This window comes from Ascaphus truei, chromosome 14 (assembly GCF_040206685.1).
Source record: "Ascaphus truei isolate aAscTru1 chromosome 14, aAscTru1.hap1, whole genome shotgun sequence".
Classification (NCBI taxonomy): Eukaryota; Metazoa; Chordata; class Amphibia; order Anura; family Ascaphidae; genus Ascaphus; species Ascaphus truei.
The window spans coordinates 29,077,436-29,097,581 of record NC_134496.1 but is presented as its reverse complement, the minus strand read 5'-3'; the positions used below and the strand labels follow the sequence as shown (position 1 = coordinate 29,097,581).

Here is a 20,146-nt window from a genome sequence, read left to right as displayed (position 1 = left end):
ACCTCTCCCCCCAGCCAGGGGGCAGCGCCTGGCACCATAATGCACAACAGGTGTGCAAACTGCTGCTAAAAACATGTCCCGAGGAAAGCGAGAGGAAACCCCATCCCCAGGGGGTCTCAGCTATCAGAGTAACTAAGCACGGAGCCCTCCGGGTCTCCTTTCCCCGGGGTGCTAATGGAAAGCTGGCCAGGGCAGCCGGATTTTGTTAGCATTGGATTGACGGGGAGGGAGGGAGGGGGGAGGCGAGGGGATTGAGAAGTAAAAGCTGGCGCGTGCCTCGGGCTGGTGCAGAGAGCCTGTTGCAAGTCCCCTGTGCTCGCCTGAGGTGGCCGCCCGGCGCCTGCAAGCACCTGCCATGGAGCTGAGGCAGGACTGCGGCTCCTCGGTGCGCATCGATCTGCTCCTTGTGGTTCACCCGCAGGACAAGGGAGGGGACAAGTGTGAGGACCCCGGCCCCCAGACACCAGGTACAACCGTTGCAAATGCGTCTCAGAGAGGTGTTGGGTTTGAAACCCCCTTATTACTGCCCTTGCAGCACAAGGGGGGATCTGTATTGGGGGGTTCATGATCCCGCCTGAACATGCTTGCAATGTGAAATAGTGGGAAGGGGCCAGTCATTTGCAGCTTGGCAGGGGGCGCCATCTTTGATATGGGCAGCACCAGGGAAGGGAGCAGTTTGACGGGAGTGAGCAACTCATTTGGGAATAAGGGGGGAGGCAACCCCACTAATGATCAGAGGAAGTTATATTTGCCTGATAATTTCCCATGGAATAGGACAGAGGGAGGGCATTGGCATTTTATCTTCTAAAATGCCTTTCTCCAATAAGCCAAAATAAAAACATGATATGTTGTGTATATATATATATATATATATATATATATATATATATATATATATATATATATATATAGATATATAGATATATATAGATATATATATATATATATGTGGCAAATTGTATAGCATTATTGTGATAATCTAAAACACACATTTTTACATGTTTTATAAAATAATTAGAATGTAAACATTATTAATTACAAAAATAATAACATTGATTCAAAACGACGATTTTGAAATGGGAATAAATGTGTATATTATTGCGCATGTCCAAGAATAAATCCCCCACCCGGTCCCACCCTCATGTCAAAATTCCCTCACCTTTTTTTTCTAGAAAAAAAAAGCCCTGTATGTATCATTAAAAAATAGAAGCGCACACAGAAACACTCCCCATAGCGTAGACAGTTTCATTGAAAGATAATCGGATAGAAACGTATTCATATGCACTCACACGTTAAGTTTCCCCTTATAAAAGCACATCGAGCACATCAACTTTGGTCCAGCCTTTGGTCTGCGTGATCATCACGGTCTCCGTGATACTGAATAAAACGATCTACACCAGGAGTGGTCAACTCCAGTCCTTAAGGGCCACCAACAAGTCAGGTTTACAGGATATCCCTGCTTCAGCACAAGTTGCTCAGACCTGTGCAGAAGCAGGGATATCCTGAAACCCTGACCTGTTGGTGGCCCTTGAGATCCTGAATTGGCCACCCCTCGGCTACACCATGAGCAGTGCTCTTGTGTGCTCTTCTATTTGTTTGTGATTTGGGGCATGCAAGAAGTTGGACAATCATCCATGAAGAAGCAGCACCAGAGAACGACTTCACAATACAGTGATTTGTGTTGCTATTTTAGAGTGGACATCTACTAAAGCACTGATATTTTGATAATTTTATCATTTTTCCTGAGTTTTTGCATTTATTTTATACTAAGCTTCATGTGGTTTGAATATTTCCATGATCACTGGGTTTGAGCGCAATTCGGATACTGCATTACATACTAGAATACTCACGGGTGCATTAGCTACAAAAGAATTAGGGCTAAAGGAAGATACTCTAGTAGCAGGCACTCCAGGACTAGTTGAAGAAGTGACAAATATTTATTTCAATGTCAACGTTTCAGCTCCAAGGAGCCTTTCTCATGACTTGAGAAATGTTGGCATATTGTAATAAATAATTTTCAACAAGATCTGGAGTAGCTGCTACTGTCATATATAGATGTAGAGGTATCTGTACCGTGTTAGCCGAGCTTAATTATCAAAAACGAATAGACGATACTGTTCTGTGGCTAACGAAATGCTTTTATTTGTGCGAGCTTTCCAGATACACTGATCTCTTCTTCCAGTGGTAACCGGAAGATATATATTATACAATACCAGTGGTGAACTGGTAAAAAGGCAACAGCACTCAGCAATTCAAAAAAGACTTATATTAGTATAAAGCAATACTTGCACATGTGCAAGTATTGCTTTATACTAATATAAATCTTTTTTTGAATTGCTGAGTGCTGTTGCCTTTTTACCAGTTCACCACTTGTATTGTATACAGGCATACCCCGGTTTAAGGACACTCACTTTAAGTATACTCGCGAGTAAGGACATATCGCCCAATAGGCAAACGGCAGCTCGCGCATGCGCCTGTCAGCACGTCCTGAACAGCAATATCGGCTCCCTATCTTTACCGAAGCTGTGCGCAAGCGGGGTGACTATAAAGCCTGTTACACATGCGTTATTTACATCAGTTATGCACGTATATGACGATTGCAGTACAGTACATGCATCGATAAGTGGAAAAAAGGTAGTGCTTCACTTTAAGTACATCTTCGCTTTACATACATGCTCTGGACCCATTGCGTACGTTAATGCGAGGTATGCCTGTACTGTTTATTTATATGGCACCAGCTGTTACTACCTTGATTACTGGAGTGCTGGATATTAGATACGTGTGTGTGTGTGTGTGTGTGTATGTGTGTGTATGTGTGTGTGTGTGTGTGTGTGTATGTATGTGTTCATGAAGAATAAAATCGGGATCTGAAGAAGGTCAAACGGAAACTTAGGCAGCTAAGACCATACATAATCATATATATAATGAAAAACGAATAGACGATACCGTTCTGTGGCTAACGAAATGCTTTTATTTGTGCGAGCTTTCGAGATACACTGATCTCTTCTTCTTACGGCGATGTTACAATGAATGAAGCAAGAAAGGGTTTTACTTAAAAACAGCGCTTCCTGGAATGTATCTGTGACTGAAGCCTATCCCTCTTCCCTGTGCAGTATGCGATTTATGACTTAAGGTGTTAAATTGTCCCTGAATGTTAGTGATGTAAGAGTGTGTGTGTGTGTGTAAATATAAACTTATAAAGCGCCCACAGTGTATACAACGCTTTACAAAAGGTGTGTGTGGGAGTGTTTTCCTTAGGGGGGAGGGATAGGCTTCAGTCAGATACATTCCAGGATGCGCTGTTTTTAAGTAAAACCCTTTCTTGCTTTATTCATAGTAACATCGCCGGAAGAAGAGATCAGTGTATCTGGTAAGCGTACACAAATAAAAGATTTCGTTAGCCACAGAACGGTATCGTCTATTCATTTTTGATTATTAAGCTTGGCTAACACGGTACAGATACCTCTACAAAGAGAGAGAGAGAGACTGAGAGAGAGACTGAGAGAGAGAGAGAGAGAGAGAGAGAGAGAGAGAGAGAGAGAGAGAGAGAGAGAGAGAGAGAGAGAGAGAGAGAGAGAGAGAGACTGGCTTTACTTTCCCTTTTTATCACAAATTCCTATGTAAAACTGTTTAGTGTTTTTCTATTTTGGAGGCATGTTCATAAAAATAAAAAAAATGCATAGGAATCTTTAAAATGGTCGGCATTGTGATTTAAAGAAGAAGAAAAAAAAACAAATAAAACAGTTTAAAACCTCGGCTGTCTTCTTTCCTGACTTGCTTTTCTCTTGTGAAAGGCACGTATTTATAAGTGTGCTTTTCTCTGTTGGACCCACATGAATAAAAGTAAGTGAATCAAAGACACAGAAGTAGAAAATGACCACTAGATTTATCTGAGAATAAACAAAGAAAACTATGGCTTTAATGGGATTTCTTTTCTTAATCCTGGTATTTTAGCATCGCAGGTATGAGACTTTAACACATTACACTTCATTTTCAACACTATTGCGCATATCTGAAATCATTAAGCAAACGTTACAAATGATTATTACTTGGCTAAGCGCCTGTGACTTTTCCAGTGAATATATTTTAGCGGGTACCCGGCAGCGTCTCAAATCAGTTCATAGCAACTGAGCCCAGTGGGGGTTATTCACTAAACTGCAATAGTGCCGATCAACGTTGACTTCAATGGAAATTCCCATAGTGCTCCAACTGGAACTTTTGCAATTTAATTAATAACTCCGTGAACCAGTAGTGTGTGTCGTAATTAGTAACTGAGTCACAATAGCAGGACTGTCAGATGTCACTCAGAACAGGCAACTTTGTCACACAAAGACAGTCTCGCTCCTTACTGGTTTTGTTCGGTACTCATACAGAATGCAGCAGCAATTCCTAAACGGCAGCGCTCATGTCCACCCCCACTCCTGTTTCTTTTTATCCCCAAACATTTTAATAACGACAGGCTTACGTGCTGGTCCCATTTGATATTTTGGAAACATAAACACACTGTTTTATATGCCACAAAGGTGAATTAAAAGATATACCACATTAGCCTGTAATCTCTGCAGGACAGAAACTCTCATATGTTTACTCTTAACCTTGTATCACATCCCTGTATTTTAAATGATTATAAGCTGTAATTCCAAAGACCGCTGCTCTGCTCAAGGTTAGCACTATGTAAAAAATAGTGCTTATAAGCGGCACCATTTATACACAGTGCTACTACTATTCTTAATCCCAGAGGGAAGCAAAGTGGTTAATGCATTGCCCAATGGTTACAATTCTCTGTCTTCTGCAGTCAAACCAGCACTGGGGCAGCCTCACTCGGACAGACACATCATCAGTAGCTATGAGAGCCAAGGTATGTCAATGTCACTTTGCACTTACTCCCCATTCGAGCTGTTCTGCTGTGTTTTTAGGGTCTCCTCTGAACAGAAGGAGTCCGTGTTTGAACTGCAGGAGGGTTAAAATAGTGCGTTCCTAATAAGAATGGGTTTGAAATCCGAGCTTCCCGGAGTGCATTAGGAAGTTACATAGATACATACTGCAGTTACATAGTAGATGAAGTTGAAAAAAGACATACTGTACATCCATCAAGTTCAGCCTATGCTAAATTTAGACGACAGACACTTTATCCTATATTTCTACTTACAGTATATTGATCCAGAGGAAGGCAAACAAAAAAGAACAAGTGAAACATCATCCAATGATATCTCATAAGGGGAAAAATAAATTCCTTCCTGACTCCAAATATTGGCAATCAAATTACTCCCTGGATCAACATCTTCCCCCTGTTTACTTATTTGGTATCTCCCTGTATACCTTTAATTTCTAAAAATATGTCCAACACAGTCTCCATGGGTAATGAATTCCACATTTTAGTTGCCCTTACTGTAAAGAACCCTTTCCTTTGTTGCTGGTGAAATCTTCTTTCCTCCAATCGTAACGGGTGACCTTGTGTCCTTTGTTCTGCCCTTGGGATGAATAGTACTTTTAAAAGCTCCTTGTATTGTCCCCAAATATATTTGTATTTAGTTATCATATCCCCTCTTAGGCACCTCTTTTCTAATGTAAACAAATCTAATTTAGCCATCCTCCCCTCATAAATCAGATTCTCCATCACCTTTATTAATTTGGTGTCTCTTTTCTGCACTTTGTCTAGTTCAATAATGTCTTTTCTATTGAGTGGTGCCCAAAATTGTACTCCATGTTCAAGGTGTGGTCCTACTAATGCTTTATAAAGGGGCATAATTATGTTTACTTCCCCTCCATCCTTTGCCTGTTTTAATGCAAGACACGATCTTGTTTGCCTTTGCAGCTACTGCATGACTTTGGGCACTATTGCTAAACCTGTTGTCTACAAGCACTCCTAATTCCTTCTCCATCAAGGATTTTTCTTATTTATCCCCATTTAATTTGTAAGATGTCTATTTATTTTTGTTCCCCAAATGCATAACTTTACATGTTTATGTATTAAACCTCATCTGCCATTTACCTGCCCAAGTTTCCAGTATATCAAAGTCCTTCTGGAGAGAAATTACACCCTGCTCTGATTCTACTACCTTACACAATTTAGTGTCAATAGCAAAGATGGAGATTTTGCTCTCTATGCCAACCCCAAGGTCATTAATAAACAAGTTTAAAAAAGCAGGGATCCCGGTACCGATCTTTGAGGTGCTCCACTAAACTTGAGCCCAACCTGAAATAGTTCCATTTATTACAACTTTCTGTTGTCTATTCTTCACTCAGTTTTCAATCCAGGGGCAAATATTTCTACCGTGTCCAAGTTTCTTTATTTTGTACACTATCCTCTTGTGTGGAAACGTATCAAAAGCCTTTGCATACTATAAGTAGGCCACATCAACTGTATTACCCTCGTCTAAATTCCTACTTACCTTTTCAAATAAACTAAGTTCAAGTCAAACCTTTGGAACAAACTTTCAAATCCGAGTGGAATGCGAGCCGAAGCCAGAAAAAGGTTTACTGTAGCTTCTGATTTGTTATTTTTGAGCATGAGGACTGGAGTTGAGCACCATGCCTTAGAACAGGGGTGCACAAACTTCTGGTGCTACGCCCCCTGCCTGCCCTCCCCCGATGCTTGCGCCCCCCTTACCTTACTGCCGGCGTCAAATGACACTGCGGGTACATTTGATGCAGCATTACCATGGCGACACATCGCCCGAAGCCGGCTGAATCACGGTAAGTAAGTTACAGAGGCCTTGCGAGGTCCCCTGGCATTTAATTTAAATGCTTTGGGGAAGAGCGCGAGGCCTCTGTAACCGCCGACACCCCCCCCTAAAAAAAAATCTTGCTCCTTCCAGTTTGCGCACCCCTGCCTTAGAACATCCACACCCTAAAACTTATTGAGCCTGGCAGTGCGGCTTGGACCATACTCCATACTACGGCATACTCCATCCCACACTAGGCAGCTACTTTTGTTTCAACATTGTCCCTCATTCCCTGTACATTTAAGCTCTCATGAGCAAGGCCCTCATTATTACCTTTTGTATCTGTTTGTGCATGTTTGTTCTTATTTGGTATGTAATTTACATCACTCTGTAACCCAATTGTACCGCATGTGGAATATGTTGGCACTTCACAAATAAATAATAATAATAATAATGTTTGATTTAAGTCCCAGTTACATTTGTTTCAGGAAGGCAATTATATTGCTCAGCTATTTTCATAATACTGTATTTGCAATCTAACAGGGATTGCGTATTTAACATTTCCTCGTGCTGGAATCAAGACTAGGGTACATGGACTACCTTACCCCAAAGATGCCCAGTTCTGTGCTCTACCCAGAATCCTCCAGTGCTTTAGTGACGCCAATGCAGAATGTTATAAAGAATTATCTGATTAGGGGAAGGGAATAAACCTTTTTATGTGCCAGATTCACTAAACGAGAACAACATTGGTATATACTGCGTATGTAAAGGAAAATCCTGTGTGTGCTAAGTGTACAATATGTGCACCTGTATTCTCAAAGCCGAGTGTGTTCATAACGCTATAATATTGAAGCATTATGGCCTATTCCATGCATGTTATAAATTATTCGTACTGCTAGCTAATGTAGCAGGTAAAGGCTTCGGGGAAATACCCATGTTCAAAATAGATAGCAAGCAGACAGCCGCACACACTGTGAGCTCATTTTCAAGTCATACCCAGAATCCTCATCATAAGAAATGTAAGGCTGTTGTCCGTGAGCATCGGGATTCCACCCCACAGGTGGCTGGCTGCATGGATACTCTAAGAAAAGCAGCCAGTCATGTCGCACTTCAGATTCATTCCACTATACACAGCTTGGCTCAATCATACCTAGATTTATTTGATGCAGAGTGATGGGTACAGTGATAGAAGCACAAAGTTTCCCAAACGTACAGTGGAATTCATCTGAAGTGCGTCAGGACTTGCTGCTTTTCTTTGACTATGTTGATGTGGCCACGGATCTTCATCTCACCTGTACCTGCCCCTGTTTCTTTTATCCCTGCATCAGAAAGTTGTCAGTGCCTACTGCTGCCATTTTCTATTGGCTACATGGCTACCTCATGGTTATTGGGTGCTCCTATAGCGTGAGGTCTATCTGGATATCTGTGGTCTACCAAACTGTGGGTGCAGTCTTTACTAGATGGCACTCGTGCTTGCAGCTACTCCAGCTGAAGCAACTAGATGGCGCTCTGCTTCAGCTTGTACCTCTTACAATGCTGCTGAAAGTCTTTTACACAACAATAATCTTGACAGAAGAAACTGCTGACTGTCGATATTTCTACTTGCAACAGAAAGACTGATCCCCATCATTGAGCGGGAATGTGAATCTGGTTCAGTTATTATTCTCATGAATGGCCGGCCTATTGCAATCTAAATGCCAGTGATTACTGTCATTTGACGGTTAATCACCAGAACTATTATGTGGACCCTGATACTGGAGCAAATACCCAAGCAATTGAACGGTCATGGTTGGATGCTAAAATACGCATTCTTAAGTCAGCAATGAACATTTTCAGTCACATCTTGATCATTTTTGCTGGAAAGTGCAAAGAAAAGATGCTGATGATTTATTTGGAATTTTTTTTAAATGATATGCAAAATGTAGACCGTAACAACATATGATTCAAATAAAATAAAGTATGAATTATTATTTAGCTCACAATTTTGTTTTAATATTGTAGATTCATGTTTATCTGGTTCAATATATGCTATAGTGTACATTCTCCGGTAGACCTCACGCTATAGTAGCACAGTTTATTGTTATTGCAACAAATACAATATGCTATTACTATTGTAATATAGTAGTTTAGGCTGTAAACAGACATACGTCCATCAAGATCAACCTTTGCTAAACTCTAACACCGTCTCACTCTGTATCAGGAAGCCATATGCGTGTAGAGATTCACCCCAAAAACAGCAAGCCTCAGCTCTTTAACAGGCCTTCAACCCCCAAAGGTAAGCAGGTTTTTATTGTTGTGTATGTTAGGGTAACTTATCCTGAGTTATGAGCACTGCAGGGCATATAGAGTTTGCTTGATGCGTCCCATTGAGTGTTTTGAATGGGACCTCAGGTGGATGGAGATCTTACTGAGTGGTGGGCCTTTGCATATCGTTTGCAGGTGTTAGAGAACCTCCAGTGAATAGTAGCAGTTGGGAGCAGTCTCCACAGCCCAGTTCCAAAGACTTTCATGGTAAGATGTCCCTGAAGAAGGTGTTAGTATACCGAAACGTCGGATGGTTTGTGACTGTAATCAGTCAATTATATGAACTTTTTATAAATTATTGCATTTCTTTTGGTGTGCTCAGCCTCCCTTCTGTTCTACCTGCATGTCCACACCCATAACTGTTCACTTCACATAGAATGAGCCAATCGACCTGGAGCTATGGGTACCAGGGCTGGTTTGGAGGCTATAGCCACTTTTCTCAATTCGATACATCAACGATTCCACGTTGAAGTCAGCGTCTATGTCCCATTTGCTAAAACTAGATTGTTCCAAAATTTCCATTGCATTAGCTGTGACGTTATGATGGCCCATAGATGTTACAAAGTATTTTGCGCCATATCTACTGCACTGTATGACACCTTTTATGGGTCTATCACGTAACAAGTCAAAAGATGCCTTATTATGGTATAGCACCACTTAATAAATATGGCTTTTAACATGGACTGGCTCCTATAAACAGGGTTCCCTTACACTATGTTTGCCATAGTTGGGAGCACATTATCTCTAGTAACAACACCATATCATTACAAGTGATTGTTACCAGGTTGTATGAGAGCTGCACTGTGCTGCATACACACATTTTCCTGACAGTAGCCAGGTTATCACATCAGGTGTGACACAGTTACACGCTCTAACTTTTTAAGTGTCACTAGGGCTATCATTGGTAGCAGTTCTATTTTAATAATTCTAATTAAAGATATAATTTAATGAATTAGCCCATGAGTTCAATATTGCATTAAAACTAGCTACTCTCGAGATACCCTTTACAATTGGGTAGTTAGGCTGTGCACCAACAAAAGGAATCACTTTTCTTCTAAGGCCTTGGACATGGTCAAAAAGACCGTGCTGAGCCGCGCTGAGGGGAAACATTATCCCTATCTGCGCGGCTTTACACGGCGCATCCGCAGGTGTGCGGAGGCGCGTGGAAATACAGGAGACAGGTAAGTTTAAATTTTGCCGCTGAGGGAAGCGCAGGGCCGGTCACGTGACTGCCAGAAGCCAATGGCAGTCCGTGACGTCAGCGCCGTGACGTGGCGCGCTAGCCCTGCCTCCTGCTCCGCCTCCCGCTCGCCTCCCACTCGGCACACAAGCGCGCTCATGCAAGGACAAGAAAAATCTCCTGCTTTTGCAGGAGAGCATGAGCGTCAGCGCTGCCCAGCGCTCTTCCCTGCACCATGTCCCAGGCCTAAGCTACCTTTTTGTGTTATGGAGTAACACTGCTTAATAAACATGGACCTTTATGAAACATTCACTTGAATACAGTAGGGTCATAAGGTGTATTCCTGCATGGAAGGCGACTTATGGTGTAGCACTTCTTAATACATGTGGCACTGAATCCTCTACCACCTCTGATACAATAACTTCCTTTATGTTAGACATTTTCAATTATCCTCAAATCCTTGGCATCTCCCCAACTGTTCTCAAAAAGTAATGGCCTAGAGCAATGGTCTTCCAACCTCTCCCCAGCCATACTGGAGTTTATGGAGGATCAAGGAATTAGCCAGCATGATAACGCAATTATATTATATGATTTGAGTATTACTTTGGTAATACCAAAAACATGTTGTATTTGGGGATGCTCGAGAAGATTGGATTAGATGAAGTTTATCTATCAAATGCAGCTTTCCATCTCTTTGTAGCTTATCCCTGGGATAAATCCAACCTAAAATCAATGCCAGTCAACCTGAAGAACTTTGAAAAACTGGATGCCTATGCGGTGCAGGTATGTGGGTTTCTTTCACTCACAATAGCACACAAGCTCGGAAGAGATCTGTAGTAATGGTTTATTCTATGTTCATACATCTACACGCATGGAAATATCTACCAAGCTAAGTACTATACAGGGAAAACATAACGGAGATTACAGAGTGAAATGATATTGGGTTTCCTATAGGTATTTAAAAATACAATGACAATGTCTTCTCAATGTCAGGCAGTGGCAGTCAGCAATGTTTCTGACTTTGATAATCATATTTGCATGAAATATATTTTATTTTTCACCCCATCTCATTTGTATCCATCAATTAGATTTTAGTTTTAGAGTGTAAGAGTTTAGTTTTACGGGCTTATTCTGTAAGCTGCGAGATCGTTGTTTTGACACATTGAAGTCAGAGGGGCTTTCCGTGGGACATTGGCAAAACTGCAATATTGCAGCGTACAGAATAAGGCCCTTTTAGTGTACGTTTTTTGTTTTTCTAGCATCAGACACTCAAACAGGTGTGAGTTTTCTAAGCAGCAAGTTGTAGCCACAACCAGTAAAGCCCCTTCCTCTCAAACTGTCTGACGATGTCCAAATACCCATAGGTGGGAAAGAAGAGTACAGTGGAACAGCTTGTGAGCACCCTGCTAAAAGTGGCGCGCACAGACATGGAGAAAGTCCGGGCCATCTGGATGTGGATCTGTCATCACATAGGTAAGTATGGGTTTCTCAAGTCTCAGAGCCAGCGCACACTCTATCCTAGGACTCCCTGCAGAGTTTAGAAAGACAAAGTACGACAACTTAGACAAAACTGGGACTGAAAGTTTAGAAAAAAGGTAGAAAATGAAACAAATTACATTAGCTGCATTCTCTAGCCTAGGAGATATATTAGTAATGGTTTATTTTACTTCGCCACGAATAAGTGATGCTAGAGATGGGACACTTGCCAAACACTATGAAGGTCAGAAATATAGCCTAATCGGGAGGGTGGCATCTTCCAGTAAGAGGATATGTACCAGGACATGTAATTCGTCTAAATGGAGCACCCAAGTTGGCAGAAGTGGCACTGCAGCTTTACCTTGTAATAAGTGATGAACTATTCCAACGTTACTGTGCAAGGATTAGTTGATGTATTTCCTCACAGTGTGTGTGTGTATGTGGTCAGCCCTGCTGCTGCTGCTGCTGCTGCTTCGTTGATGCTTGTGTATTTATATCTTATTTATATGATTGTAACTATTACTGCTGTGAAGCGCTATGTACATTAATGGCGCTATACAAATAAAGACACACACACATATTTGGTGAAACACGTGGCGCTGCTAGCGTGAGAATACAATTTCACAGCTTCTACACCCCTTTCAGAGTATGACTTGGAGGGCCTGGAAAACAAGTCAAAAAGGTCAGGTGACCCCAGCCAAATTCTGCACACTGGGAAGGGGGCCTGTGAAGGCTATGCCGGCCTGTTTGAGAACATGTGCAGGTAAAATACAATATTGTGGAAGAAAAAAAATCCTTTTTAACCGAGCACGAGCCTACTGTACAATATTTCCATTGAGAGATAACAGGCACTGTGACCTTCAGGGTCACTAACCGGGCCAACATTGTAACCTCAGACAGGATTTGATCCATTTCTCATGACTGTACCAGGGGATTAGAAATATCAGATGTTGGATTTCTGCTATACACAGTTTAAAACATTTAATCTACTGGGGGGAGCGAGGTGGGATGGGAGGAGAGCTGATATCAGTACTATCTCACGCAGCTTGAGCGACCATAATTAGACTGGAAGCTCTTCGGCCGCGGTCCCAGCCTGCACTGTACCACGGGTGCCTGGCAGGGTGATGGCGTGTGCACGAGTGGAAACCGCGGTCTGTTGTTAGCTGCAGGAGATTGCGACGGGGGGGGGGTGTCATGGCGGGGGTTTTGCTGGGGCGTGGCCATGACCTCACGCAGCTGGTTCGCTCTCCTTGGCTGAATCGCGGGGGGCGTGGCCACCCCTCCATTGCATGTTGTAAATACAATGTTGATGTCTTTGCAAAAACTGGTCGTAGAGCGCGGCTGCCAAATGCGCGCCAAGGTACATAGTGGGCCCAGCCCCATTGAGGGGCGGTAATTGTAGAACGTACTGGGGACCTAGCCTTAGGGCGGGGAAACATTGGCCATATTTACAAAGCAGGGCTATTTTAATAGGACATCTTACAGACCCATACAAGTGTATGGGCCCTAAGTGGTCTTCTGGCAACAGGTGTCTTGTAATAGCACTGCTTAGTATATATGGCCCAATGCACCTATAAAGTCCTGTATACATCACGGTCTAGCACTAATTTAAGGTTATAAAAACCTACCCACTTCTGTAAACCCTGTCCTGTGTGTGCAGGTGCTCTAACCCTGCCTCCCTCCTCCAGCCTTGCAGGTATTCAGTGCCTAAAAATCGGGGGCTACTCTAAAGGTTACAGTTATGTCGTCGGACAGACATTCTCAGGGGAGACTAACCACGCCTGGAACGCAGTGTATCTAAACAGGAGGTGGCACCTGCTGGACACCACATGGGGAGCTGGATTTGCAGACAGCAGCAGTAATACATTTTGCTTCCGGTAAGAGGAAACATGTCTTAGAGCATTTAAGTCAGCCTCCTCCTTTCATTTACAAATGCACGCACCTGCTGCTGATTTTGCTATATATTGGGCACTCTCCACTAAAGTAAGTTTCGCCCTCTGGCTAGAGTACAATGGTCAGCGACATGGTAGCATAGTGGCTCTTTGCTCTTTTCTGCGCAGGTATAACGAGTTCTATTTCCTGACTCACCCGGCGCTTTTCATAGAGGAGCATTTCCCAGATAACCAGAACTGGCAGCTGCTGCAGGTGCCCCTGTCCCTGAAGCAGTTTGAAGGAAGCCTGCGTCGTAAGAGCAGCTTCTATAATGCTGGGCTGACCGTGTCCTATCCGGAGACTCTTCTGGTGGAAACAGGTACGGTAATGGGAAGATGCCCCATTCATTTTTCTGACCCTGCTTGAGACAGTCTTTTTAGTGTCCTACAGTAGCTCTTAGTAAATGGGCCCGTGTCATTAGCAAATTAGTGGCAAGAAATACCTTAGCCTAGCGCATCAACCTAAACATTCAAAATGACATTAATTTTTACAAGATCTGAAAAAAATCAGCAATGGTGATTGGGCAAATAGGTCACCGAGATTCCCGAGGACAGAGCATGAAATGCTAATATATGCATACAACTGACATTTACTGTATTAAAATACAAATAAAACACAATAAAATGTTAACAATTACATCAATAATAACACATTTGTAAAGCCTGAACCTTGATACAATTTCACCTAGTTGCTGATTTTGCTATAGAAATTGCAACTCAATTTCTATAGCATTATCAGCAACTAGGGGAAATTAATAAATGTCAATTGTATGCATATATTAGCATTTCATGCTTTGTCCTCGGGACTCTCTGTGATCTATTTGCCCAATCACCATTGCTGATTTCCCCCCCCAGATTTTGTTGAAATTAATCTAATTTTGAATGTTTAGGTTTATGCGCTAAGGTGTTTCTTTCCACTGTCTATCACTTTAGGGAGCTAGAGACCCCCTTCACCTCGGCTGCAAAACACAAAATATTTTTGTTTACACTAAGGTAAAATAATAAACCTAAGTCAATGTTTGTAGATTATTCATATTAGCGCCCTAATTTCTTTTTCATCATTAGTAAATTAGGCTAGTGTCACAGCCATGTGCTATGTATAGGAAATAATTAAATCCCTGTCACAAGTTCCACCTTTTATATAGGCACGTTGAAACTGTATAGCATCTTACAGATGGAAGGAGAATCAAGTTTGTGTAATTTGCTTGGAAGAGTAAGGGGATTTATGAAGGATCCTGTATTACTGTGTTTGAGTTGTACTTCGAAGTAGAATCTACTAGTCACTCTGCTGTTTGCTTCTCTCTTACAGTAAATGGAAAGGCCACCATTTCAATTGAGGGCCGTTCTCCTGCCCTCTTCTCTTTCACCCTCAATAGCACAGAAAAGCCTGGGCTGATGACTCTCACAAAAAATGGGATGCAACTGGAGGTGTATCCTCAGGTGACTGGGCGTCACAAGCTTGAGCTCTACACCAAGCCTTACGATACTGCAAAGGAAAGCTACGATAATGTTATAGAGTACATCCTGCACTGTGGGTCTGTGGACGCCACATTTAGGATTCCCAAGGAGCTGGACGTTGTAATTGGCTCAAGCTGGCTGACAGAAAAGAAGGGATTCCTCCAGCCCACATGCCGTGACCCTGTGATCAACACCCAGGATGGACGTTGCACTGTTGGGTTCACAATGGGGAAAAAGACTACTATTTTAGCAACTTTACATTCTGACCACATCCAACCCGGGGATGAGAGAAGATACGTGCTACAGACCCTACGTGGAAATAGAGTTGAGTTCAAGGTCCACCTCCCTAAGCAAGGATACTACGCCCTCAAAATACACCGCTCGATAGGCCCAGGAAAGTTTGAGTGCATCTGCAATTACCTTGTCATATGTACAAACTCAGAAGTGGCATGGCCAGCCTTCCCAAGGAAGCTGCAGAATCCTGTTGGCCCGACTGCACTAATGGAGAAGAAAGGTCTCCTACAACCGTCAAGCCGCGATCCTGTTATCTACACCTCGGATGGCCACTGCTCTGTCTCCTTTATGCTAAAGGAGGATATCACACTTCTCACTGCACTCCTCTCGGATGAAGTGTCCCTGATCGACCACGGAGACAGGCGACACGTCATACAGGTCCAAAGAGGCAACCAGATTGAGCTACAGGTTGAGTTGCCTCAAGCTGGCTCCTATATTCTCCAGATCTTTGCTGACAGCAAAATGGCGCCAACCAACTTTGAATATGTCTGTAATTACCTGCTCTGCTGTTCTAGTAATGAGGCTACCTGCCCAGAGGTTCCTGCTACTTTGAAGATCCCGGTGGGATCTGGCAATATAGCAGACAAAATAGCATTCATCCAGCCCTCACAGCCAGGGAAGGTGATTAATAGTCCTGATGGACGCAGCTCTCTAAGCTTCACTGTGGAAAGAGAGATGAACTGCTTGGCCACATTGCACTGTGATGATAATAAGTGGAACAAACAAATGGAGAGAAGATACGTCATGCAGATCCAGAGAGAGCGTCAGGTTGAGTTTCACATCCAGCTTCCCAGAGCCGGCTCCTACGACCTGAAGATCTATGCAGATAGCAGATTCCAGCCTGGAAATTATGAGTTTGTCTGCAGCTACCTCATCTCATGTGTTAACCCAGAGGCCGAATGGCCAGCTTTACCCAGCAAACTCCAGAACCCAGTTGGACCTAGCACGCTGTCAGAGAAAAAAGGCCTCCTCCAGCCGTCACATGCAGAGCCGGTCATACACTCTACAGATGGACGCTGCTCTGTGGCTTTCAAGCTCAAAAGGGAGATGGGCATTTTTGCAAGGTTGCAGTCTGAAGATGTGCTCTTAACAGAGGAGGCAGAAAGGAGACATATTCTGCAAGTCCAGAGACGGAACAGAGTGGAGTTTCAGGTACAGCTACCACAGGCTGGGACATACGTCCTGAAGATCTACACAGAGTCAGAGCAGGGAAGCTTCAAATTTGCTTGTAATTATCTGGTTTCCTGTGTTAACACCCACGTGAAGTGGCCTCTGCTCCCACAGGAGCTAAATAACCCTGTTGGACCCAGCTGGCTCTCTGAGAAGAAAGGCCTTGTTCGGCCATCCCACCTTGAGCCTCTCATTTCTACAGATGATGGTCGCTGTTTAGTCAGTTTTGTACTGGATGAAAATATTGATGTCATGGCCACACTCCATGCTGATGACATCACATCAGAAGAAGCAGGAAGCAGGCATATATTCCAAGTGGAGAGGGAGGGGCGGGTGGAATTTCAGATCCACCTCCCCACCGCCGGAAGCTACGTGCTGAAGATCTGCAGTAAGAAGAAGCCCGACCAGAGCAATGTTTATGACTATGCCTGCAATTACCTCCTATGCTGCTCCAATGCAAAAGTCAGGTGGCCAGTCTTCCCACTGAGATATAACGCTTGGGAGGCCAATTACGAACTGATGGAGCCACTGACCGGGATTCTGTCAGCCAACAGCGATGTACGATTCAAAATCAAGGCCAGAGGGCTGGCAGCTGTCTGTGTCAAGGGCAAGAGATCCTGCCATCTGACCCTAGGTGCAGATGGATGCTGGGAGGGAAACTGCAACACAGCAGGAAGTCAAGACATTCAGGTGTTGGTGACTAATAATCTGAACAAGAGCTATGTTCTGGTGCTAAATTACCAAGTAAAGTGCGGGGGATCCCACAGATTTTCTGAGCGTTAACCTTCCCCTTAGCTTTATAAGCCAGACCCTCTGTCTTGAGGTGTTAGCTCCCTTACAACATGAATCATAGTCATGTGTACACTTTCACTGCCAGAGGTACTAGCCCAGGTTGTGGACATTCAATATGGGCAGCCAATTTGGTCTAAAGTTTGACAGGTACCTTAATGTTTTACTTACTAAAGGCTGCAACTCAAACTAGTGACTGCCAATGAAGAGAATTCACTTATGGTTCTAAAAATACATATTTTAGAAATTGCCTTTTTTACCCTCATTACATATCTCTGTTAAATACAGAGAAATACTAGTGGGGCATCATTTTTACTACTGCCATTGTGACATTTCTAGGTGCTTCAAACTGTCCAAGTTACTATACTGCAGCATCCTTACTGTATTTAAGTATGATTCTTTACCTAGCCTGGTATAAAAGCCGCTTGTCTTGTATATTCTGTTGTTATGCTTGTTGGAGATAGACTTTTGAAATGCTGTTAATTGTATCGTATCATCCTAAATTAAAGGAAGATTTAATAAAAGATCTTTCACTATTATATGTTGGTAAACGGTCTAGATTCTTGTTCTCTTGTAATGCTGGAGATCAACCTAGCAACACACTGAAATATGTCTATGCTGCAAACAAACTCTAAATAACAACTTGCTTTGTTTATTATTTCACTTAAAAGCTTGTATGTCTGTCTGTTTTTTGGTAAATCCACATTTTGTAAGTAAACTTGTTTGGCTGACTGATTTTTTTTACTTCAATTAAAGAAAAAAGTGAAAAGTTTCTTTTCAAGACTATTATTTTCATCTACGAAGAGCAAAATCATTATTAGATGAAGGCTCACTTTTTATCATAACATTTTTGGGGCTTGTGTATTAGGCTCTAACCAATAATGTCACTGCTAATTTGAGGCATTTTTCAAATGCATCTTAACCGTCATTATTGCATCACAGCGTTTTGCTTGTGTTAGTGGAAATATTATCAGCTTCACCATGATTCCAATAATAGCGGTCATACAAAAATGGATGTATGCACACCATGGATTGCTATATTACTACTGCAATGAGGGATCCCCATATCATCTAGACCAGTGATTCCCAACAGGGGCTACACGAGCCCCTACGGGTGTGTGTGAGGTGTCTCAAAGGGGTTCTCCCACCAAAAATTCTGTACTGCCGGATCCCTGGCAGTATAGCGGGTTCCTGAGCCCATGTGGGAACTGTGCACTTAGTAAGGACCCAAACTGCACCTTAGCGTGGGGGGTATAGCTGTCAATTACAGGAGGAGCTTCCAAAGTCACTGCCAACAATGTGTTGCATCCACAGTAGCAAGACATTGTGGGGCGTGACTTTGGCAGCTCCTGCAGTGATTGACAGCTATACCCCCCCAACCCCCATGCTGTCTGCGCACACTGTGGTGCAGTGTGGGGTCTTACTAAGTGTGTGTGTTTCCCTCCACGAGTTCAGGACACAATGCTGCCTGGGATCGGTCACACAGTTTTGTTAGTGATAGTCTGTGTAGGCAAGAAGATTTATTAATTCGGGGTTCGCAGAACAAATATTTTCTAGCAGGGGGTGCACAATGTAAAAAAGGTTGGGAACCCCTGATCTATAGTGATAAATATTAGTAGTAAGTCGATCTGTAGCCCACTTTGTAGCTAAATATTATGTCAAACATGGAACAAATGGGAGACAATTTGATATTTAAAAATGATTTATTACAATTTAAAAATATTTATATAAATACATATAAAGGGTTTAGAGATACGTACAGTTTCAGAAGAGGTGTCCAGCAAGGAAAGTGGAGAAGGTTTATCATTTCAAGCGCAATAAAATAAACATCTCTTGTAGTAAAGTAGAACGAGACTTTAATAAAACTTAAGGCTCGTCAAATCGTTTGAGGTGTTAAGGATTGGTTTATACAGGAAATGGCGGACAAATATTTATATCTACTTGCTGCTGTGCCTAAATATCATCTACAAAGCGGACAACCTGTATCATGGATACTGGAGTGGGTATATCGCACTGTAAAACTAACCTTGTGTGTTAAGTGTCACCAAAATAGTCATTTAGACAAAGCTTTGAGAAATCAGAGGGATCTCATTATATGGAGCAGTGGAAGGTGCTACTGAAGGAGTAATAGGGAGCGGTTATAAAGAGCACGAGGAGGAGCTGTAGGGAGCGGTTATATGGAGTCATAGATGAAGTTACAGGGAGCAGTTATATGGAGCAATAAGGGTAGTTACAGGGAGTGGTACTATGGAGTAAAAGGAGGCGTTGTATGGAGCAATAGGATGAGTTAACAGGGAAGACACTTCACACACAGATTATGAGATACACTATCAGTGTTTGTGTCTCGTCACCATACATTTTGCATCAGACAGAGCCGGCGTATCTATCTGTATAACAGTCATGCAGCAGTACACTACTGTCACACTTATCTACAGCAGATAGAGAAGTTGTCTGGCACACGTTTCTTCTGTTTGAAAAAGATATCACGTGCCGGTGCACACGGGTGTGAGGGACAGTCCTGTAAAGTCCCAAGGGAATCACACGAAGAAAGCAAAATCCAGGCACACCGGCTTCAATATAGCAAATTTAAATCAGCAAAAAGAACCAACGTTTCGACTGCCACCATGACAAAAACTGCGTGGCAGTCAAAACGTTGGTTCTTTTTGCTGATTACCTTTGCTATATTGAAGCCGGTGTGTCTGGATTTTGTTTTCTGCACAAATCTACAGCCCAATAACCTTCTCGTGCCTTCATACTTCTGCAACCTCTCCTTCACCCGTTTCATCCTCTCCTTGCTTTTGTGCACCCTCTTCTGCAAATAAGTCTAAAATAACGGTGCAGTTCCCACTCTCTTGAGTTGCTGCAGAAGGAATCAATCA

At 42.7% G+C, this 20,146-nt stretch overlaps 2 protein-coding genes across 9 annotated transcripts in view; one reads left to right on the top strand and one right to left on the bottom strand.

Moving 5' to 3' along the window:
* Positions 1-254: 254 nt before the first annotated feature.
* Positions 255-18,039, top strand: LOC142465882 (uncharacterized). Of its 3 annotated transcripts, none has more exons than XM_075570286.1 (10): positions 255-467; positions 4,796-4,858; positions 8,866-8,940; positions 9,105-9,176; positions 10,850-10,932; positions 11,514-11,622; positions 12,271-12,388; positions 13,314-13,502; positions 13,686-13,876; positions 14,866-18,039. In XM_075570286.1, the coding sequence occupies exons 1-10, from the start codon at positions 356-358 to the stop codon at positions 17,259-17,261; spliced, it is 3,408 nt and encodes a 1,135-aa protein (XP_075426401.1). In that variant the 5' UTR covers positions 255-355; the 3' UTR covers positions 17,262-18,039. The 3 variants fall into 3 exon arrangements, with proteins under 3 accessions (XP_075426401.1, XP_075426400.1, XP_075426402.1); XM_075570285.1 differs by having other exon boundaries at positions 12,253-12,388; XM_075570287.1 differs by lacking the exon at positions 8,866-8,940 and having other exon boundaries at positions 12,253-12,388.
* A 1,905-nt stretch (positions 18,040-19,944) lies between these two features.
* The window catches only part of CEP63 (centrosomal protein 63), a 59,309-nt gene continuing 59,107 nt past the window's right edge, over positions 19,945-20,146 (bottom strand). For all 6 annotated transcript variants that reach the window (XM_075570280.1, XM_075570282.1, XM_075570279.1 and 3 more), the window contains one exon: positions 19,945-20,146. This exon is cut by the window's right edge and continues 417 nt beyond it. The gene's annotated coding sequence lies outside the window, so the exon portion shown is untranslated.

What these genes read in the sequence shown, in the direction of transcription:
- LOC142465882 (XM_075570285.1), top strand. Translation starts at nt 356, where the DNA reads ATGGAGCTGAGGCAGGACTGCGGCTCCTCGGTGCGCATCGATCTGCTC. An exon ending in CAGGCCTTCAACCCCCAAAG is followed by an intron (nt 8,941 to 9,104) that starts GTAAGCAGGTTT and finishes TATCGTTTGCAG; the next exon opens with GTGTTAGAGAACCTCCAGTG. An exon ending in CTGTTTGAGAACATGTGCAG is followed by an intron (nt 12,389 to 13,313) that starts GTAAAATACAAT and finishes TCCCTCCTCCAG; the next exon opens with CCTTGCAGGTATTCAGTGCC.